The 23,368-nt window shown below is 39.1% G+C and overlaps 1 protein-coding gene across 4 annotated transcripts; it reads left to right on the forward strand.

Annotated features, from left to right (window-relative positions):
* Positions 1 to 15: 15 nt before the first annotated feature.
* LOC110976664 (uncharacterized) lies at positions 16 to 22,854 on the forward strand. Of its 4 annotated transcripts, none has more exons than XM_022230138.2 (13): positions 16 to 146; positions 2,740 to 3,338; positions 7,775 to 7,990; positions 8,639 to 8,758; positions 9,383 to 9,529; positions 10,048 to 10,446; positions 11,213 to 11,440; positions 13,713 to 13,889; positions 14,383 to 14,418; positions 16,766 to 16,873; positions 17,746 to 17,882; positions 18,621 to 18,741; positions 19,671 to 22,854. In XM_022230138.2, the coding sequence occupies exons 2-13, from the start codon at positions 3,045 to 3,047 to the stop codon at positions 19,791 to 19,793; spliced, it is 2,106 nt and encodes a 701-aa protein (XP_022085830.2). In that variant the 5' UTR covers positions 16 to 146; positions 2,740 to 3,044; the 3' UTR covers positions 19,794 to 22,854. The 4 variants fall into 4 exon arrangements, with proteins under 4 accessions (XP_022085830.2, XP_022085835.2, XP_022085833.2 ...); XM_022230141.2 differs by having other exon boundaries at positions 36 to 156; XM_022230142.2 differs by lacking the exon at positions 16 to 146 and adding an exon at positions 222 to 595.
* Positions 22,855 to 23,368: the final 514 nt, after the last annotated feature.

A 23,368-nucleotide genomic window follows, 5' to 3' on the forward strand; every position in this document is an offset into this window, starting at 1 on the left:
TACAGCATTTGCGCGCGCCAGATCGTGTTGAGGCCAGCGCCAGTGGATATCCACCTACGTTCGCATTACACGTATCATATCACACCGTAACGCCACCATCCTAGTCAACGCACAAGAGAGACATAAACAAAACGGCTCCAAGAGAGGTAAGCATTGGTAAGTGTGTTTCCCCCCCCACAGGGCTGAGATTAATTTTTTGTATGATATATAAGACCGCGACCGAGCAGTATTGGCCTCAAATTCAGTTACTGAGAAACTGTTCTTAAACTCAAGTTACATGTACAGTGTATGCCATTGTCACAGTGTGTGAGTGATTTACTCCTAGTACATGTACGTAGGGATAGTTAGGCCAGTCCCAGTACACGTAAACTTTAGTCACTAGCCGATGCCTTTCTAGCCCCACACGTCAGCACGTAGGGCTGTAGTGGGTCTCTTTTACAATCTGTCTCTTATCTGTCGCCACCACAGCGCAACTTGAACTTCAAGGCATGTCTTTGATGCCTGACATCCCTACATGGAAAATATATACGGTTTTGGAAAGCTTTGTGCCTTATGGTGCTCATTTGAAAGTACAAACTCTGAGGAATATGCCGGTGTAAGTAAAATTGTTGAGTTATTCTCATTTCGGAAGATATTACGATTCAAAGTTTGTGACAATCCTGCAGTTTGGATTTCAGGCATTTAAGACATGCCTTGAATTAGGGCTGTGGTGGCGACAGATTAGAGACCAATTGTAAAAGAGAGCCACTACAGCCCTATGTGTGGGGCTAAATCCTTGTATAACTGATCGTGAATTTCCTTATTTCAAGAGCATTGGTGCTGTCATTACTCAAGCTACCAGTGAACCAAAAGTACACTAAAAATGCTTAAATTCCTTCTGTACAGGCATAAAAGGAGATTCTATCTCCGAAGACACTCCCCCGGGGGGAGTACATGTATCTTGGATTTTGCCAGAATTTTCTGTCCTCTCCTGGCATTGAATTTCTCCAGTGCCAATGTTACCGTCCGTCTGGATTTACAATCTCAAAACTTGTCTTCCGTTGATTTTGTTTTTACCTGCGTGTACAATGTACATGTACGTATAGGATTAGGTGTACTCTAACCTTGGGAAATCTAGCCTTAATTTCATTTGGAGTTCTAGCAAGTAATTCAGTTTAATATCTTAGTTGGAAGGAGATTTTATTTTTAGAATTTTTTTTCAGTGAAAAGGATTTGAGCCTGTTGCACTGAAACCGTTTGAAATTTATATGTTCACAGAAGTATAATTGATTTACATTTCAATTGTGGGAGATTTGGATGTATCGAACTTATTTTACTTCATTTCTAATTAAATGCAAACTTTCGGCTGAATCGATTCTATAGTGACTTTTTAGGGTAGTGGATTTGTGACACTTTACAACTCAGCTCCATGGAAATCAGTTACAAGCGTATGTGATAAATCTGCCAACAGCTATCAGATCATCTGATCTTTACATAAAATTTATGCATATTTTAAAAGAAATTAACTGTAGAACTGGGCAAAATTGCTGAATTTAAATTTTCGCACAAGGGTTTAATTGCAACATTGTGTGTATATTGAAAAGGCATACGTTTGGACGGTAAGAATATGATATCAAATCAGTGCTCTGCTATATGTGATTTGATATTCAAATCAGTGCTCTGATATATGTGATTTGATATTCAAATCAGTGCTCTGATATATGTGATTTGTTATTCAAATCAGTGCTCTGATATATGTGATTTGATATTCAAATCAGTGCTCTGATATATGTGATTTGATATTCAGATCAGTGCTCTTATACAGTATATGTGATTTGATATTCTTGTCGATATTCTGATCACGGTGCTACGCAGCCCTTCCATATGTCTGGATGGTGTTGGCCTATTGCTCTTGAATCCCTAGAAATGAACTAGGGTAGAACAGGTGGGGAAAATGGCCTCATGTCCATGATGGTATAGTTGCCAGGTCCCTTATTTCACCACCTGCTGTGAAAACCAATCAGACTTAACAACAGGAGGTGAAATTGGGGACATGGTGACCATATCTGCATGGATGTTAGTTTATTAAGCAGCCCCATCACATTTTCCCAGACTCATTCAACAAAAGCTATATGTTTTTTTAACGTAAATATCAGTGTACTATTCACCAAAGTTTAAATTCTGTAAAGTGTCCCCCCCCCAAAAAAAAAGAGAGAAATTTGAAAAAATCTGGAAAAGAAAACCTTTAATGAGCGGGAGCCCCTTTTCACCCCAAACTGCATTTCATATTTAATTGAGCAGAAACAATGATTAGCGCTTACTTTCCTGAGTACAATTTTCATTTTTAAGCAATGTAAAGTGCACCCCATAAAAAATATAGAAAAATCAGAGGAAAACTCAATGAGCATCCAGATTTTCAGTACATGTATGTTTTGGGAGCCCTAAAACCCCGAACTAAATACTTGATTGCATTGAACACAGATTGTTAATCCTACAAAATTCCTTAATGTTGGTCTAACATATACACGTACATACATGTACATCCGACCGCTACATGTATTTAAATAAGTTTTTACGCAGTGGTATGTAAAATACGTGACAAAGACACTGCCATAAAATTGCTGAATTGTCTTTTGCCAGATGCATTGATTATCCCACATCAGGGCTGTTCAGGGTCATTTATAGAGTCCTTGGAATATATGTGTTGCAGGCCGTGATGACGCACTGCTGAATATAACACGTCATGCTTTTGTTCAACAGGTGTGTAACATCAATAGCACCTTCTGAGAGTGCATGTTTCACTTGCAGTGCAGCTGATGGTGTACCTTAGGAGTGGTTTACTGATGAGAAGTGGGAATTTTTGTTGGTGGTAACGCTTGCGCAGGTTTGAATGGGTTCATACAATGCAGTCATATGCAGTGTACATGTACATGTATAGCGCGTATTGTGAGTGGATGTACATGTACGTTTGCAAAGCGATGTGAATACAGGCCTAGCTTTTGATGATCTCACGAATGGATGAGCGAAACGCTTGAAGCGATAGCATTGTCAGCCACTGGTATACCATGCAGAACTACACCATGGCCTGCATGTCAGATCACGGCTCGGTCGTGGACAACCTCTCGTTTGATGACTACGACCCCAGCCAGGGGTCAATGGACTTCTTTGGGGACTTTATGGGTGTGGACAAGATGGATGAGGCCGGCTCACCCCAGCAGGAGGACCTCTGTGCCCAGTTGGAGCAGAAGGAGAAGGATTTGATCTTAGCTGCCGAGCTTGGCAAGGCCTTGCTGGAACGCAATGAAGAACTGACCAGGAGACAAGAACAGATGCAGCAGGAACTGGTAGACAAGATGGAGGTAGGCTACCAGACCATCCCAAATCTAATTTTAACAAAGTCTAACAGGTGCAGAGCTAACATTTTAATTAACATAAATGTACATGTAAGGTTGAAATCCTTTTTTCCCATTTAAATACAAAGAATGTTCATCCGGACTGAGTTTGAATTTGGGGGATTTGAGGAAAATTTGAAGCAAAAGTGCCAAGTTCCAATGGGCACTCGGGTTAACCTGTCTGTCTATCAGTAACTCAAATGACTGCCAATTTCTCTGAGACTTGCAAAAAGGTTTTTAAATTTGTGACAGTTTCAGCTAAATGTACACTCAACGAAATGAAAAAAACTGGGTCGCGTATATATTAAAAGATTCCTTTTCCTTTGCCAAAATGTTAAATTGATACATTTTGTTTGGTAAAATAGGTGGAAATTGATGGTTGTGATAAGTACATGTATGGCAGTATAGGTTGACACCCATGGGCGTCACCACAAGGGGGCAAAGCTTGTAGGGGAAGGGGTTACATGTACATTCCACAGTAGTCACCAACAAACAATAAATAGTCAATTTTTTTCTGATGCTTTTCCATGACCCTGGTAATTTTCATCCTCTTTTGTATTTTCTTTCTCTTTTTCTCTCTTTTATTTTTCCTTAGCCCCTATAAAGCATTTTACCCTGTTTTTGGGAGAGGGAGAGAGGTGACGAGTGCCCCCTTTTACCTTTGTGATGTTTTGGCAACACCCGCCATTAAAACTGGGAAACGTGAAATTAAACAAGGCATATTTGTAACCTTACTATGAGCAAGGATGCGTACCCATGAGTCATGGTAAATAGTCATCACAGTGTGAACAAACCCCCCCTCCCTTTTTGGGTGCATTAGGCAAAATTACACTGCCTGAAATTACAACAATACAGTATCTACGCTATTACCTGAACTGCAGCAAACGCTAAGGTTCGTGAATTAATGGAAATACAAAACTGGAGTACTCATCAACACGTGAAGCCTTTTAGATTCCATTGACTTCACTTTGGTTATTTATTCTGGTGTATCTACATGTAATGTAAATCATTTACTGGTAGTGTCAACGTTTTACAGATGCATACCGTGTTTCAGATGCACCCACATCATGTACGTACTGGCAGGGTCGTTAACGTTTGGTTTTGAGAACGTGACCAGGATCAACATATTACAATGCTGTAAATTCTGAGAATTGGTTATTTTATGCACACTTACTGAATTAATCCATCCTTGACCACTCATTTTCAGCTGGTACACGGTACACAGTAAGCCTACATGCTGACATGTACATTGTACATTGTCCATTGATTGTACTCTGACAATGTAGTCTTTCTCCTGTGACGCTGCTACAGAGTGTATAAATTTACTGTTAGAATTTTGTACAAATCACAGGGTTATTACACGTATTTGTTGTATGTGTATTTGACATTTCAGGTTTTGGGCAGGCTGGAAAAAGAGAGCATGGATGTATTCATTTGCCTGCGTAAATAACATTCACCACTTTCAATTTGTCGACCACATGCATCGTATTTTGTTCCATTGACTTCCATGTATTTTGCTTAAACCCACAAGTTTTGATTTTTAAACTCAGAAATCTCATGGCAGTAGGTACCGTATTTGCTGACTTTTTTCCTACCCCCCATCCCCAAGATTATTGAAGCATTTAAACTTAAAATGGATATCTCTTGACAAGTTACAACTTTTTAATAAATGGAACGTACATATGCGCTACGTTATTGTACTGTAAATGGCATTTAGAACTGAAAAGCTTTGTAAAAGAGTTCACTTAATGTCATTTAAATTGTCTTTTTATACAAAATCAAGTTTTTATCCCCAAGGATTCCCTCTCAAAAGTACATTTTATGTTCATGTTGTCCATTTTGTACTCCAAAAATAAGCCACTGTCCTAATTTTTCAAAATCAATCTGGCAAAGCTACCATACTGCGCAAGTGCAAAGCGAATGTGCAGTGCACTGTGTTCATTTTGGCAGCATGTACATGTGTTCATGTACAAGTACACTGTACAAGGCTTATTTGTATGAATTACCGGTATATAGCACAAACTCACTACATGTATTATCAATTACATGCTTAGAGATTTGTATATACATGTACATGTAGGGCGAGGAATTGATTTTTTTACAGCAGAATTATTAAACATGGATGTGTCTCCAGTGTTGTGCTAAGTCTGTTAACGCTAACAATTTGTTTTACAAAGTTGTGTAAATTGCACATGGAACTCAATCTTTTCTTGCACAGTGAGCATAATATATCACTCTTTGCATAATATTTGCATAATTAGTGAATGTAACACAGATATACTGGTACATGTACAAGTATTTCATGATACATGTACAGTGTACTTGCAATGCACCTGTACTTTTGGTTTGCAAGTTTAGTAGTAAAGGTAATAAATTTTGCTGGGAAGTGCTTTGTTTATTTTGGGTTTCGCAACTGCTCTCGCCTCAGCAATGCGGGTACGGTGGAACAAACAGAGCACAGGGAGAGAATTAGCTGCACAGTGTGTTCAAGAAGGTTCCTATAGCAACCCACATAGCAACCGACATGTCAACCAGGAAGCGGTTGCTAGTCTGTCGCCTTTTCATTGCCACATCAGTGAGCGGGAGGACTGCTGGGGCATGGCTAATGTCTGTGCACATAATGTACAATGTAGGTTGTAGAGAGTATCATTCAGTGCAGAAACATACACGTTACATACATGTACATATAGGGTTTGAAATTGGGCGAATCATCATGGGAGCATGTACTTGCTCCCTAGACAGCTGAATTTGTCAGTTTGCAAAGACCCTGGTCTTTGCTGTTGCTTTTGTGTAAATTAATGACACTGATAACTTACGGCTTAGACATTGGCAGAGATTTAGTTAAACCTTGATCATGTTGATCGTGTTGTTTTTTTTGTGGGTTGCACGCGACGCACAACTGGTACGTGACCAACCAGAATCTCAAACATGTGCTTAGCGATGTTACATGTATGCAAAAAGTCGGGCACCTTGCCTTTATAACGTGCATATGCACACAGACGTAAAAGGGAACTAACTGCAGCAATCGAGCGTTTTCGAAACGAAAGGATTAGGCTGAGACTTTGGTATCGCTGGTTCCAGCTATTTTGGAGCATGGTTCAATATCACATGTTCAAGCTATGACTGGAACCAGCGAAACTGAAGTCTAAGCCAAATCCACTCCGGCTTGAATTTACGCATAAGTCTAGGGGGTTGTGGTCGCGGCCAGTTTCCATACAATCGTGTGTAAATTGCAGCCGTATCGATTCAGACACGACCACTGTGCAGACCAATCTGCGAGATCATGACACTGGCCGCAGGTACATGTATGTGTGTACTCATACGGTCGCGTGTGAAACAATGTTTTCAAAATGCTCCCATTTCAACATGAATCACTCTTCTTCTTTGTTTAAGATGTATTTTTGCACTAGTAAGCAGGAGGTTGTGGGTTCGAGTCCCACCCGAGTAAGCTTATGTTTCGCAAGCTCTCGGACAAGCACTGAGCATGCAGTGTTTATTAATATATACGTTGGGTAAGGACAAAACCCATTATATACATGTAAATGATGAATCACTCTCCTGGACTGAAATTTCAACTGATTCTTACACATTAAAAATGTCTCCTTTTTTGAGCGATTTCCAAAAATCAGTTTTGTGAAATCCTTGTGGAGACCTACAGTATACACCTTTAGAAATTCCTATAATTGATCAATCATACATGCTGAAGCTGATCAAACATGTCGGTGAGAATTCTTTATTGGGATACTTATATTTCTTCCTGTTCTGTGAGGTAAAACAGTAATCATGTCATCATGGTAATCTGTACAAAGTGTACATGTATGCTGTATGTACTCCGCCAACAGGGAAAGGTAATGACTGGATTGGTTTTTTTTCTTTGGATATGTGAAGGGTCCATACATGCATATATGTGTATGTACATGTCAGAACTTCTGGGCTTGCAATTGGGAACGTAAATTAACAGTGTACATGTACTTACCGTATTTCAAATATATACCGGTACCAAGTACATGTACATGTACATTTATGGAAGTTTGGTGATTTGGGTACAAGTGACCATTCTGAATTTGATGACTCAACTCGGGGCAATCCAAAATATATCCAAGTTCGTGCCACGCTGGATTTCAGTATCCTTATATTTCCTGAACCCCTCCAAACCCAACATCGGTATAATTGAATTCGTTGTGTGAGGACTGTTGATTCCAGTCTCTGTTGCTTTACAATGGGCTTGATTTCTCTAATACATGTACATGTATGTTGGGTAGAAAAATGTGGTATTGGGTTTCTGCAATATTACATGTACGTTGGTAAAAATTCAGGAAGAATCCTGATTCCAATTTCGTCAAGACTTGGTTATCTACTCCTTGTTTCTTCTCATTCTGTATCTTTTTTTTTGCCCCCTTTAGGAAGTGGAACAAGAGAAATACCATTTACGTCGTCAGCTGGAGGTGGTTAGCGGCGAGTATGAGAGCAAACTATTGGACCTCCAGACTGAAATAGCCTCCTTGCACAAAGAACTGGCCAATCAGAGGGCAGCACAGAAAACCATGGAAAGTCAAAAGCAGTCTGCGCTCAATGAGTTATCAGAACAAAATCAACGTCTTGTTCACCAGTTGAAAAAGGTTGGCCAGTTGCATCACGCTCGTGTTGAAACCCTTGATGGACATGTACCAAGAAATTTTTTTTTAACAGATAAATTGTAGCATTGGATAAAACTGTAGACAAGTAAAATTTCTGACAGATTAGTTGGAAGCAGAGATAGTTTGGTCATTTAACAGGAGAATATATTTTCTTCAGCTCAACTGTGGAATGGAAATTTTTTGTACATACAGTAGTCTGATTTTTCACTAATCAATTGTTCTGGAAAATTGAGCCAATGAAAGTCCTACTTGGAAGTTTGTAAATGTACATGTATCTGTAGTCATGGTAGTTATACATGTAATTATTAAATCATTCTGGTAATGGAACCAAGGATTCCTCAAATGTGCCCAAGGCATGGTAGCATGCAAGACTGAAAAACGTGTAGACAGCAGACGGTGAGAAGCAGTTACAGTTTTAGAGGTGGGAGGAAAACCCCAGAGGAATATTCTGGGTATAACCTACGGAATCAGGTAGGGACTGAAAACCCAATCCACATGTGAATCAAGCCAGGAATCAGCACAGAAATGAAAGGCGAGGAAAGAACCACCACGCTAACCTGACTTCCCTAGACCGTAGTACATGTAAATCATTTCATACTGTAAATTTTTCGGGTTGTTTTTTTATCTCAGGCAGCTGATGTGGAGGACGAATTAAATGAACACATTCAGAGATTACGCGATCAGGTTCATCTCAGACGTCAGCACTCACAAAGAGAAAACACACACGCTACTGAAGACCTACAAAAAGAGGTAGGATGAGAAACGATCAAGACTTTGTTTGGTGTTTGTACACAAGAAACTTGCACAGTTTTAGAGGCATTGCGTAACGTTGTACAAGATATTGTTATGACAATCATGAGAGATAATGCTACTTTGCATGTGATCTTCTTGCCTTCTGCATGGCCATTAATTATATTCATGCAGTCACACCTTAAACTGGAGCTCACATTCTATAATTGCCAAAATGTTCACAGGCACAACTGTTTTCAGATTTAGTTGTTATACATGAACTCACGTTTGCATCTAATACAGTTTGATTAAAAAAAATATAAATGGATTTTTAAGATTTCTTCTGTTTTCGCTGTCTTGATTCATCATGGTCTGGCAGAAAAGCCAGACTTGATTTATTGACAATTCTGAATTAAAAACTAGTTGATTTTTGGCTTTGAAAGGAAACTAACTCAGGCCAACTAGCCAGTCCGATATTTCAAGTGTTTAAGGTCTTTTGAGAACATGACACGTACATGTATGTGAGTTACCGTATCGCTGCACTGATTGGGCGTGCATATGTTTATTCCCAGATGACCTCGTACACACTGTATTTGAGGCATGCAATAGTTGAATATTGAACTGGCTCATTGTACCTATATTTAGGTACAGAGATTATCTGCCAAGCGAGGTGAGCTGGAGAGGAGACTACACATGGCAACCAGTGATAGAGACTCACTAGCTTCTAATCTTAAGGAAACTAGCGACAGATGTGCAATGCTTGACAAACAGAACAGAGACTTGCAGCAACAGGTTGGAACTACTTGTCAGGAGAAATTCATGTGTTGAAATGCGTCTGAATTTGGATTATGAATTGTCACATCAACATCTTGAATTTGAGATTAGAATTTTGTGTCGGAAGGATGTTGCTTTTCACACCTCCCTGGTATACTTTTGTAGAGCAGTTCAATAGCCCATTTATTTTTACAGATTTATGACAACACTGGGCATTAAGTGCATACCAACTTGTACATTGAATGCAACGGGGGGGGGGAACCCTTGAATTGAAATCATTAATTAGTTTGGTACATGTACATGTGTATTTGGATTTGAGTGTGAGCAAAAAGTATGTAAACTAAAATGTGTATAAACTATATAAACCATTGTACGTGTACATGGCAATAAAACTCTTCATTCTTTTGGATGTTTTGTAGAAAAGGAAAAAAATTGAATTTAAAATTTCATTTGTGAGTACTGGATAGTCAAAACATTTTGGAGGGGGATCGTTGTGTAAACTCACTTAATTTGTATTGAATTTATATGTACTTCAGTTGGAACTGCGCGACACAGAGCTGGCCAAGTTACGACAGGTCCACAATGACACAGCGGAAGAGCTGGAGGAATTACGCTACCAGGCCACGCTGAACGCCTCGACCCAGGAAAGAAATGACTTCCAGGGCAACTCGCTGCTGTCAGAGCTGGGTCTTGAATTGACTGGGGGAGGCCACGGAGCCCGTCCTGAAGCAACAGACAATGGAGAAGATGAAGAACAGGAAGACGACATTGAATGTGATGTGGTGGATGGACAATTTTATCATGAGGAAGTCACAGGTACAGAGGGGGCGGAGCCACAAAAGAAGGAGGGTGGACATCTCTGCTCTGCTAGTGGTGATGGTACCGACAGTGGAAATTTGGCTGGTAGTTGTACATGTAACCTAGATAGCCAAACGGTAAGTTCTTAAATGTGGATTGGAGTGTTTAGGAAAGATTCCTTTTTGTGCTTTAAGGAGTAGCTGTAAGTTTTTTTTTATTAGAAATCTCAAAATGCACCGTTATGTCTCAGATAACCTTATGTTTGGTTTTTGTGTAACTATTTCTAACGGCGTTGTTCTGCCTTTTTGGTTTTTATGCGAATGAGATTTTTATATTCCAGAGCAAAAGTATGACATCATCTTATGAAAAAAACTGAACATTACACAAACTTACATTGGTTTGTGCACAAGAAACTCCTTTTTTTCTACATTTAACCCAGTAGACGTGTCAAATACTTTCGTACTTTTACATTGAGAAAGAGTGTAAAATTGTAGACAAAATTATGTCTAAGAATATTCATTGCAGCTCCACCTTAAGTATATACCAGAGGTGGTTGGATGGGTACAATGGGTTTCATACATGACTGATACATGTAGCTTCAACTACCGGTCTATATTAAATATATTGGGAACCAGGATCGTTGCTCTTGAAGAACCAAGTCACTTCTCTTTTTATTTAGTCTTACATGTTATGTTATAAGTTAATAGCACATACAGTGTTGTGATGATGGTTTCACTTGTTTGAATGTTTGAATTGTTTGAGTTGTTCATCAGAGCAGAAAGCTGCAAGAGTAATGTCGGCTTTTACCAAAAGAAATGTCAGATGCTCATGCTTTGCTTGGCAAATTATTTGAGATTCAACACTTGTTTGCTTTCCCTCTTTTGTTTTTGTTTTTGTTTACAGCTGCAGGATGTCTTAAATGAAGTTCATTCCACCCTTTCTAAGCTAGTCCATGAATTAAAAGCCTTCCAAGTAACAAACAGCCCTATTGGCTCACCTCATCATTCACCCAAAAGAGCAGCCAATGAGATGACCCGTAAAAGAGCACAACCAGACGAGGTCAGGACTTTGCTAAGAGATTTAACAAGTGTCACGGATGTTATCACCAGGAGAAGAGACAGCTGTAGCCAGGTATGCTTGCTTGATTTGTTGTCGGTTTATCCATGTAATTGTCACTGCTTGGATTACCTGGCTAATTTCATTGCAATAATGAGCGCACTATTTTAATGTTAACCCTAACCCAAGGGTTTATGGCCCTAACCTTCCCCATTCACACAAAGTTAAACACCCATATGGGACTTTGTGCACTGAGGCTGTGCACAAAGACTTTGTTTTTCTGAGGTATGCCAAACCCAATGCAAAAGCCAGCTGTTGTGGGCCTACCAGACCTATCCCCACAGAATTAAACACTTTGCTACTGTTTAATTCTGTGTGGTTGGTTAGGGTTAACAGAGGCTTCACGTGTCTCATAGAGACTGTAGTTTGTAAGCAGTAAGCAGCTAAAGGCACGCTTACCCGGAGAAAAATTTGCTTAACTTAGTGATATTATAGTGGAAATCTCCATGTACCCACAACCGTTAGCACAGTCACACCATGCAAAAGGGCTTAAAATAACAAGAATTGCTGCTACAGTAAGCACAACCTTTCTGATAACTGTTAAGCAGTGCAATGAAATTGGGCCCTGGTGTGGCACCAAAAAACTCCCAAAGCACTGTGACATGAGAAAAGTTGTCTTGAAATGTAACAGGTTAGTACAGTGTAGCTGTCGTCATACTGCACTATATGGGTAATTCCAGAAATTAGGGTTTCAAAAGTGTGTGACATTTTTGCGTCCCTGTTACATCTGACCTTTGTTATTTGACATGGAAATATCACCAGAATTGATTTCCAACTACATGTATTGCTATTTGTTTGACTGGTAATTTGCATTAATTCATCACTCTTGGAAATTAGAAAATGTGTTCTGAACTTACAAAATCATACGTCAGATGTGACAGGGACACAAAAAAAATGGACCCCTAATTTCTGGGATATAATATGCACATTATCATGACTCTGATATGCTGCAGTATAATATCATACAACGTAACCTCAAGTTGTAAAGACCAGCTGTCAATTGCATCATCTTTCTGAAGTCAAAGCCACTCATTTTGCCACAAACACAACACGCGCAAAATGAAGAGTTCATTGCTCTCGGTCAATATTTGAATGGGAGGGACCCACTCCAGAGTGCTCTTTAACCAGCGTCATTTAGGAGATAATGTGGCGTTGCAGACAACTCGGAGAATTCTGGACTCTGAACTCCAAAACTGAAACCAAAACTTGATAGTGTTTTGAAAAATTTCTGTTTGTTAATAGCATGAGAGTTTTTATGAAGCAGTGTGTGTGATGCACTTTTGTTGAAGCATTTACTCCTTGCAGGCGTGGTTGAGTGTAAAAGACATAGTTTGGTTCTGGACTCTTGATTGAAGAGTAAAGGGTTCAAATCCTTCTTACTTCGCTTCTTACTTTTTATAACCTAAACCCCTTCCCAATAATCCACTTACTGGCACATCAGTGGAATCAAAAATACATGTATTTCACAAGAAAAGGAATGAATGATAATGACAGTATTAGTTTGATGTTGGACATTGGACATTCCCCTAGGTGTGTACAGCGAATGTCTGATTTTTCTCGACGTCTGACATTCCCTGCACAAACAAATGGGAATGTCCAATGCCCAATATGAAACATATATATAACATGAGACCTTATACATATATATAACATGAGACCTTATACATATATATAACATGAGACCTTATACATATATATAACATGAGACCTTATACATATATATAACATGAGACCTTATACATATATATAACATGAGACCTTATTCATATATATAACATGAGACCTTATACATATATATAACATGAGACCTTATTCATATATATAACATGAGACCTTATACATATATATAACATGAGACCTTATACATATATATAACATGAGACCTTATACATATATATAACATGAGACCTTATACATATATATAACATGAGACCTTATACATATATATAACATGAGACCTTATACATATATATAACATGAGACCTTATACATATATATAACATGAGACCTTATACATATATATAACATGAGACCTTATTCATATATATAACATGAGACCTTATACATATATATAACATGAGACCTTATACATATATATAACATGAGACCTTATACATATATATAACATGAGACCTTATACATATATATAACATGAGACCTTATACATATATATAACATGAGACCTTATACATATATATAACATGAGACCTTATACATATATATAACATGAGACCTTATACATATATATAACATGAGACCTTAAAAACACCTGCTGTTTTCCCTTCAGGGTATTTCATCGAGTGCCAATGACAGCCAGATTGAGGCACTGGAGAGCCACATTGAGGCACTGCGAGGCGAGTTATCTAGTACTCAAGCTCACATTGAACTTCTGCAATCAGAAATAGACAGACAGGAGAATGACTTGAAGAAGAAGGATACGGAGATATGTACAGTCTCTGCCAGGGTAAATAGAAACCGACATTTTACTGCTTGTGGTTCCAAATTACTGGACAGGTGTGTTGTTGCCACAGCATGTGCCATGGCCATTAGGCACTTTTTCTAGGGTTTTTAATTCTAAAATAAATCAACCAAAGATGGTATGCACTTCATTTAGTTTTTAGAAAAAGCAATTGTAAAAATGTCTCCATTCTTTTTTTTTCTGGCGGGGGGGATAACAAAAAACGTTAGATAGTTTTATCAGGAATTTGGAAGTCACTGTAGCATCTTGTACATTTTAATTTGTGACATTCTGTAACATTACCAATCTTGATACTGATAAGAAACTTTCTTCTGTGTAAAAAGTGTACCTTTCCAGTTGTTTTGTTGGGCTCAAACAGGAAAGTGCACTTTGTGGTTGATTGTTTTCAAGAGTTGCAAGGTTCGTCAGTAACTTGTAAATCTATACATGTATGTCTACGTAACTTCTGTCTTCCAATCTTCCCTATCTTCCGTTTAAGACAAGGTACAAGCTGACCCAGATTCTTTATTCAGAGGTCAGTACAAAACACCACTTCATTGTCTAGCTCACTCCTCGGTGGTTTCCTGTTTTATTTCGTCAGCATCCATTTGCTTCTCGACCCCTCCACAAATCACCTGCTGTTCTCTACTAATTACTGATGATGCGGTTGGGGTGAACTAATTTTTTGTATTATGTTAGTTTTTTTTATCCATGCCTTCAGCTCTTGTTTGAAGACATTCTGCATGTACTGTAGTTGTTCTGTAATATCGCTGCTTAATTTGTTGGAATGAGGGCAAACATTATGTGTTATAGTGAAGACTAACATTAAATAAGTTGTCCAGTTTTTTCAAAAGCCAAAGTGAACTTGAAAACGTTACATCTGTAACAAATATTTGGAAAAGTTTTGGGCAGTTTTACTCATTGTTAACCAATTGTGGAGGAATTATGCATGGTTTTTACGTTCGGAGGGTTTCTTTCTTTTTTTTTTAATGTGGTCTGTGGCAGTTTGTCCTTTTTTTATTGAGTTGTGAAAATGGCAGACAGAATTGAAGGGTGTGATGGGATCATCCGTCTTTCCAGGATATTACCTGCATTCATGAGTCTGTTCCTTCACGCCATGGGGTTTTGGGTCATATTCCATTTACTCTACCATTAAACATACATGGACGTGTGCTTTGCTTTCAGCGTCGTAATCATTCCTTAGCATAACTGTACCACCCTCCCTTGCTTCTTATTATTGCCTGTTCCTAATGGAGGCATTATGTTAATATGTTCAGTCTGTTGGGACCGTCAGCAATCTCGAGCTACAATTTGTCGCCTTGCCTTGGGTTTATACGTTTGCTGATTAATTTGCATTGCAGCCACAAATGATGACATCATAGTCAATTCTGACTATCGTGGTTTTGCAACCCGGAGGTTACATGGACCTGAATTTTCCAAAATCCAAAGCACTGGCATGTATTTCTACTTGGCCAGGTCTAGTACATGTAATTGACAATTGCAACAGGCACGTAAAGATTGGTCATGTCTGAATGACTTGGGCTGTGGCTTGGAATCACACACAACTCGATGGGTAGTGGCTGCAGCCGCAGCCATAGAGCTGTTTTCATAATTTCAAGCCACAGCTGAGTCGTTCGGACAGAGCTTAAAAGTGGCTTTATTGGACTCTACAGTCCTGATTCCATGACAATCAAACAAAAGCTGTCATTGGATTTTGGGAGTGGTACATGTTGGAAACTCAGGCTTGACCGTGGATACCTGCCCATGATCCATTCTTACTGAAATGAATGAAAGCATAGTTTCCATAGTAATTGGTTCAGTATGTGTCCATTTCTTATATTCTTGTACAATTATTTGCAGTCACTATTTGAATATTTCTGGTGGTGGGAGCATATATTGGCATTTTTGTTATTTCTCTCGTGGTTTGATGGTGGGAACTTCCAAAATCATTATTTTTCTTTTATGTATGAAGCAGCGCAACCACAAAAACCCCCCTATAAAGGGTGGAAAGTGTGCATGAGATGCCACATGTGGATAAACTGTCAGCAGGAAGCCTGTTTCAGACCTGACATCAGCTATCGAAATTTAAGCAAATGTTCGCCATGTCACCAACTTTAATCCTTGTCATTTCCAAACCCCTCAAATTCAATGGGGAAAATGTGAGCGTTGAGTTCGGGCTGCAAAAAGTAGAAACCTGGTGTCACCAGTACATGTATGTCTACGTGTACATTAACCGTCCGTGATGCGCCTAGATACTGTCGCACTGTTACTATGCAATACGCCAGAACAGATGAAAGCTCTGCTTAAGTAATGAAAGCTCCTGAAGGGTAAATCATCACAGTTACTGCATCTGTCTAAGACCTGGGATTAAAATTAAGATTGATGCAGAGTTCAGTATCGGGGAACTTTCATTACACAGTGCAGAACTCTGGATCAATGCTGCCCACAGATAACGGCATTGAGATTAATATCTGGAATGCAGGCAGGCATGAATCATGTGGGTGTGTCATCGTTAGTCTTGAGAACCGTCACACCTCCTTGTCCCTGTTTCAGTTTCACCTTGATTGCATTTTAGGGGTTACATCGGCTTGCCTGCCGCTGAGTTTATTTTCAACCAATTTCCCACATTGACATTTCATAGCATTGCTTGACTCATTGAACAAAACCTTTTCCAAGGGCATTTGTGTAATTGACTGTTTAAAGAGGCGTGTGTCTCTATTTATACAGGTCACTTAAAGAGGAGTAAAGTTGTTGTAAAATGGTTTTTGAAACTTGTAATTGAAGTGAACAGGTCATCCAGTCCTTAAAAAGGTCGTGGCATCATGAAAGGCTGTGTGAAGGCTTGAAATGAAGTCTAATCTAATCTGTTTCCACGGCAACAGGTTCGAAACCTCGAGCATGAGTTAGAGTTGGCATGGGCCCCAGCAGCAGGGTTTACAGCGTCCTGTGATGAGACCGATCTCAGTAGCTTGTCCAGTGAGGATGACAAGGTGGGTGGAGCCGTGTACGTGTATGTTCCAACGATACAGAGATTGGTTGGAATGGTGAAAATTGATGACTGGGGGGTTTGCATGGAGATCTTCCATTTTGGGATGGAGCCTGGACTTTAGTCAGTATTATAAAAATCAAGTACTTAAAAGTCGTATTTAAGTTGAAAATGACGTCCAGCGTGTTTTGTGCACTTGTATATATTCATGACATTGGCACGGTGAATTTATGTATTTCAGTGGCCCACATGGTGTTCAAAAGACTTCCAAACATCTCTCTGGCTAAAAACTTCAATGGAATTCATCCCACACCCTTTCAGAACATGCCTTCTGTTATTTAAGTGCGTGTGTGTGGGAGGGGGGTTAATTTCAAAATTAACACTATGCCCTCTCCCCAAAGCTCTCTTTATTAAGTCCGTCAATGGAATGATTGTGACGTACACATGTTTACACTTTGTGGTTGGCAACCTTAAACATCAACATTACCTCTTTGAAGTTTGCATCAGTAACTTTGCATCAGAGCAAATCCACCAAACTGTTCCTTTTCACTCGCGCAGAACGCTGTCTGTTTTCATCACTCAATCATCACAAAGACTAGTAATGTCACATTTTTTTGTGAGTATTGTCCACATAGATGCCCAAAAGTAGACTGAAAACGCTGAACTCCGCGAATGTCTTGGGTAACGTACAGAATGTGCACAAAATCATTGACACACCCATCATGTTTCATACACATATACATGTGCTTTTTCAAACTTACTTGTGCGTGTATCTAGCTTTTCATGATTCGGAATACTTGTTCGTTGGATAACACCCAAAGCTGTTACTGTTCTTCCTCGGCATTTGAAAGCTCCCTCCTCATATTTCTTTTTTAGCTTGAGGAGAGGGGAAACTTATCTTTGCCTGTTCCACAGAGAAAGCCATCTGTACACTCTCTAGACCTGTCATCCAATGTTAGTCAAGAAGAAGTCATCGATCGACTGCAGAGTGAACGAGATGAAGCCATTCTCAGGTCCGAAAGAAAAGTACACTCCAGCAAGCTTTGATGATTCAGCTTTTGCCCTAGACTTATGAAAGACATGGGAAGTTTGTGTGTTCACACATGTTACCGCTGAATACCTAGTGTTGACAGTCCTCAGTGCTTTGTTGTTAAAAATACTCACTATTCTTGCACTGTGGACACCACTGTCAGCTGGATTTTGTTAATGGCATCCTTGACTGTTCCTTTCTCTTTTGGTACAAACAAAATAACCTCAAGATTCCTCTAAACCAGTTTTTCAGAGGTAGGAAAAGATTGGGATCGAGCAAGTTTAGACAATGTCCTCACTATCTGTGTTGTGTGGACATATCTTGTTCATAGGTCTACACGGGGAATATCATGGTCACACTTGAACAACAAAATGCTCTCGGGGAGTTTGGTTGGTGTTGTGGCTCTTTCCTCACCTCCCACCTCCGCGACCTGAGTTTGAATCCCACCTAGGTCGGCATGTGAATTGTGTTTTTAGTCCCTGCCTGGTTTCGTGGGTTCTCCCATTTATCCGGGTTTCCCCCCCCCATCTCTAAAACTGAACGTTTTCTCATTGTCTTCTTAACTGTCACTTCATTCTGTAATTGGCACCAAATGTGCCGTTGGATGAACGTATGCGAAAGGAAAATAACTGAAAAAAAAATCATGTGGTACATTGCATTGGGAGAAGATGGTACACTGTAGTAATTGTTTTGTTTGTTGGATGTTCCTTTGTCTCTGAAGGCAAACAGCTGCAGAGCAGGCCTTGTTTCAGGCCAAAGCAGATATGAACAAGTTGGATGACCAGTTGATTGGAGCTATTAAGCAGAAAGTGAGTTTGTCTGAACAGCTGGACCAGTGGCAGGTAAAGACTGAGACACTGACGTTCCATTGTCTGTCACCTTTTTGATAGAATCATTCAGCTAATTGATCATATACATGTAATAACTGTCCACAAACTGAGGTCGATGGAGCAAGCCGAGTGTGACCCTAGCAATTCCCAAGGTTGATTTTGTAACTTTGGGTCACATCTGGAACAGGTTCATATCTTGGTAAAGGTTAGAATTGGCGTGTCGGTCCTCCTAAGTCCTTGTGAGTCCCCAGATGTTCACGATGCAGGTCCTCACAAGTCCTTGACACGTCAGTTACAAATTGTGTGGTCCAAGTTCCAATCTTATAAACAATTCAAATCAGATGTGGAAAGGGCACTCCATAGTCATTGTTCGTCCTTATTCTGAGCGGACTTCAAAATTGATCTGTGACGGACTTGACTACACTTGTGAGAAAGCATGTTCTTAATGGGCTGACAAGATGTTATTGACGTCAAGCTTTGATCGTCAAATGAATCAGTCCTAATGCTGATCGTGAGTCTGAGTAAAATGTGAGCAATCAGTCCAATGAAAACGAGCAAACTCACGTCAGAAACAGTGGCAAATACTTTCTGATCGCTCCATTCCCTCACATAGAACAGAAAATACTTAAACTTAACTTTTATTCAACTTTGTACGGCAAGCTTTTCTCTGAATGTGCTAGTTACTTTCATCTGAATGTGCACAATAAGTTTCATCTTAATGTGAAGACTAATTTTCATCTAGATGTTTCACATTAAACTTTGTCTGAATGTGCACAATTTTCATCTGAATGTGCTCGGTATTTTTCCGCTGAATAAGCTGAGACCTGTGCATATTTTGACAAAGATGTGCTAGGCAGTAATGGCATTTCAGTTGAGATGATACTCTTGCATACACGTAGAGGCCAGCAGTTTGATAAAATTGATTTCTCTACCCGTTTCAGAATGATATCCATCAGCTCCTTGACCAGCGTCTCAAGAAGCAGCTGACGAGGCAAGAAGTCAAGAAACCAGACACCAAGAAACGCAAGGCTTCTCCTCAGAAGAGATTCCCTTTCTGGAGTTGAGATTTACCAAACAATTGTTACAGTCCTACTGTAGGGGGGTCTCAGGCCCGTCAAGAATTAAATTGGCGTCGCCGCCATGAAAATCGTTTCAGCTGCATAAACAGGAAACGGTCATAATAATGTCATACAATTGTAATGTTTTTTTTAACTTTTGGGAATCTGTGCAGGGTTGAGATGCAAGATTTGGTGCTGATGCTATTTCTCTTACAAGGGAAATTTCAAGTTCTGTTGAAGATTTTTTTTCATCATTTTCCATTTGAGGAATCCCGTCTTACAGGTATAGCGGTTTTGCTTCTCAATCAACATTTAAACTGAGAATCTGTCTTTTTATTATGCCGATACCGAACTAAGAAGTACAGGAAAAGGGTTTTAAAAACGAAAATATGCAAACTTGAGTCCAAAATGTATGTACTTTTTTTACAAAATGACCTAGACATTGTCAATATTTATATGAAGCTGAATGTTTTTATCAGTTCCATTTATCGGCATTAAGACAGTGCTTCCAATCTCGTAAATGCTAACCAAAAACATTAGTGAACTGAATCAGGAATTATAAAAATGGACATTCCCTTAAATCTGGAAGGACTCAGTGAATGCTTTTTCCAGGCTGTTTGTGCTCAGATGTAGTGTATTGTTGAGAGGTTGTAGTCATTTTCAGAATGGATTATGTATTGGTTCACGTAAGGTTACGTCAGCCAGTGAAAAAGTCTCTTCAGTGGGTCAGTGAGGGTTACTTGTGTTTCTGCAGGTTGGATGGTTGGTGTGCCGTGATTCCACGAACACTGGCAAGAAAAACTGATACAACTCCATTCTTTGCTGAGGTTTTCCAAAATGGCTGACTCAAAAAATCATGCTTTAGTCATGGTTGAAAAATATCCTATCCAACACAAATCCCAATTTTTCCATGTAACACTAGAAACATACAACTTGGAAGTTAAATTTCTGAGAATATAAGACTACACATTGTGTGCCCATTTTGATGAGAACGGCTCTCTCGATGGTCCTGCCATTTGGGGGGGCTCTAGCCAGTGCTGTGCTATCGTTCACATGGGCAGAATCGAGACATGTCAATGCTGATTGCCATGCACACATTGTACAGGTTCGTTCGTGAACCATGTACGTTCTCCAGAATAGGAAGTGTACCTCGGGATTTCTGGATACTATTGCTGGTCCGTCATGAACAGTGTGTGAGGTCATTGTATAAAGTCTTTAATCTCAGGACCACCATACATCACCTTTGCACTACGAATTCTAAAAGGGGAGGGGTATTGCATAGTGTGTGGCTTGTGTTCAGATGTTATTTTTTGAAGTTGAATTATGTTAGTCAGACGTAATACTTGTGAATTTTGTGCAAGCACACGCAGCAGAATAGATATGTAAACCCAAGTAGATGCTGTCATTGGTGGAGTGAGTGGTACATTGTGTCGTAGCTGTTGGAGTTGACTTTTGTGCAGATTGCATGAAAGTGCTTTGCGTAAATTTTCTGAGCAGGGAAGAATCTGGCTGAACCAGATGAGTTAACTGGCCCAAGAAGGAACAGAGACTGTCGAGGGTGTGCTTACACCAGATCTTGCCTGCCAATGGCCAGGAGTTCACATCACCCATTTTTGACTGAATGTACTCAAATCCGGGAGCCAGTATCACTGAACTGCCAGGCAGGAAACATTGCTCAGCGAGTTTTTGAACGGTTAACAACTATCAACTGGACATATCAACCAAACTGCTTTTTCGTGCGCTAAGCAAATTCAAGTGCTCACCGCCCTATGAAATGTGGCCCTGGTGCTTGAGATCTTTGGGTGAGGACATTTGTACAGCAGCAATGACACTTGAGTTTCCTTAATAAGGTTTTCAGCATTTCCTTGCTAATGGCAAGGTGTATTTCCTGAGTAAGCTTTTCTTCATGAACATTGGCCTGGTCTTTCAACTTCCGTGTATGAAGTGGAAATGTAGAATTTGTGCAATGAATAGTAAGTAGTTAAAGGCTGGTTTGTACTTTATGCCAAAGCAAAGCAAATTCGACCTCAAGAAAAGTTTGCAATGATATTTGCTCTAGTTGAAATACATTCAACATATGCAAATTCACAGTGCAAATATTTGACTAAAAGTCACCAATTCGCAGCAAGTATGAACTGGCCTGTTGGTCCGTGTTGGAGAAAATTCTTCAATATCAATGTGTTGAAGTGAACAGCTTGAACACTGGAGTGATATTATTGAAATTTTGACTGAAATATGTTATATCATTTCGGTGATCCATAATTTTCAATCAAGTATATTTTATAAAAGGAAAATCTCAATATAATTTCTGTTTTGGGATTTTAATATTTTTCACATTCATCACAATTTATGTATATATATGTGGAAAATGATTACATGTATATGATTGACAATTTAAACTGTACATAGAATTTTTCCTGTGGGTATAAATGTTGATAGTAGCATATGTCTGAAAATGTGCAATACTAGTATCAAACAATGCAGTCACTGTAAGTTCCACTGAAATGCATTTGCTTTGAGATCCACATATTGATTTGCTTAAAAAGCACTATTTCAAGAATTTGTTTTTGCAAGTAAACAGTAGTCACAAAAAAGTTGACAAGACAATTTGACAGCAGCTTTGTAAAACTTAAAACACAGCTGAAACTGGAAAAGAAAGCCTTCGAGGAGCGAGCTACCGAGTTCCATTATTTCTCCTTCCAGTGCCCATCAAACATTAAGTGCACTGATCACACAGATTCTCATCACTAAGATTAAGGATCAAGTGGAACTTGTTGGTTGTTGAGCAGAAATCCCCTTTTTTGCACAAACAAAATTTATTTCAAAGTGGGTACACTTGCAATAGATATCACAAGCTCGTTTCCATTGATTTTTCTTCGTAGTTTTGTGTTCAGTAACTGTAGAAATTGTTGTAGAAAGGATACATGTGTGGACCTGTGCTTTAAGAAGTGCAAGGAATATGTCACTTTGTCATATCTGCATGGCTTGCCGGTACAGTATGGTGGCTGTGTCGAGTAAACATGACATTTTGGAATTATTTATTAAACTTCATGAAAATTGGAATAAATACTGTAGCTCGGATGTTTATTATATTGCACTGCTTAAATACATGTACATGTATTTGTGTATGAATATTAGAGACCATTCATTGATTGCGGGTAAAAACTTTGTTGGGAAAACAGCTTCAAGAATTTTCAGCCTTCTCTGTGAGTGGCTGCTCTTGACAGGGAAAGAAGGATATCTCTGTGGAGGAAAAAATTTCTTGGACAAATTTTATTTCACCAATAAACTATCAATATTAAATATATATATACTGAGAATATCATTTTCAGTTGCTCAAGGTATTTTTTTAAAACATGACTCATACGCAAATAACTTAGTCAATAATTGCTGTTACGTTGTTCAAGCATAATGAAAAGAATGCTTTAAAAACTATTTGGCAATCATTTTTTTCAATTACGCGAGCAAGGTCTGAGACAAAAATACCTGCTTTCTACACAATTGATGAAATTTTTGACATTTTATGCACGCTTTGAGTACAATGTGCTTCATGTTTGCCATACACAGATTAATACCAAGGA

The sequence above is a fragment of the Acanthaster planci genome, linkage group LG09, assembly GCF_054643075.1.
Source record: "Acanthaster planci isolate LZ-2023a linkage group LG09, COTS_SCS, whole genome shotgun sequence".
NCBI lineage: Eukaryota > Metazoa > Echinodermata > Asteroidea > Valvatida > Acanthasteridae > Acanthaster > Acanthaster planci.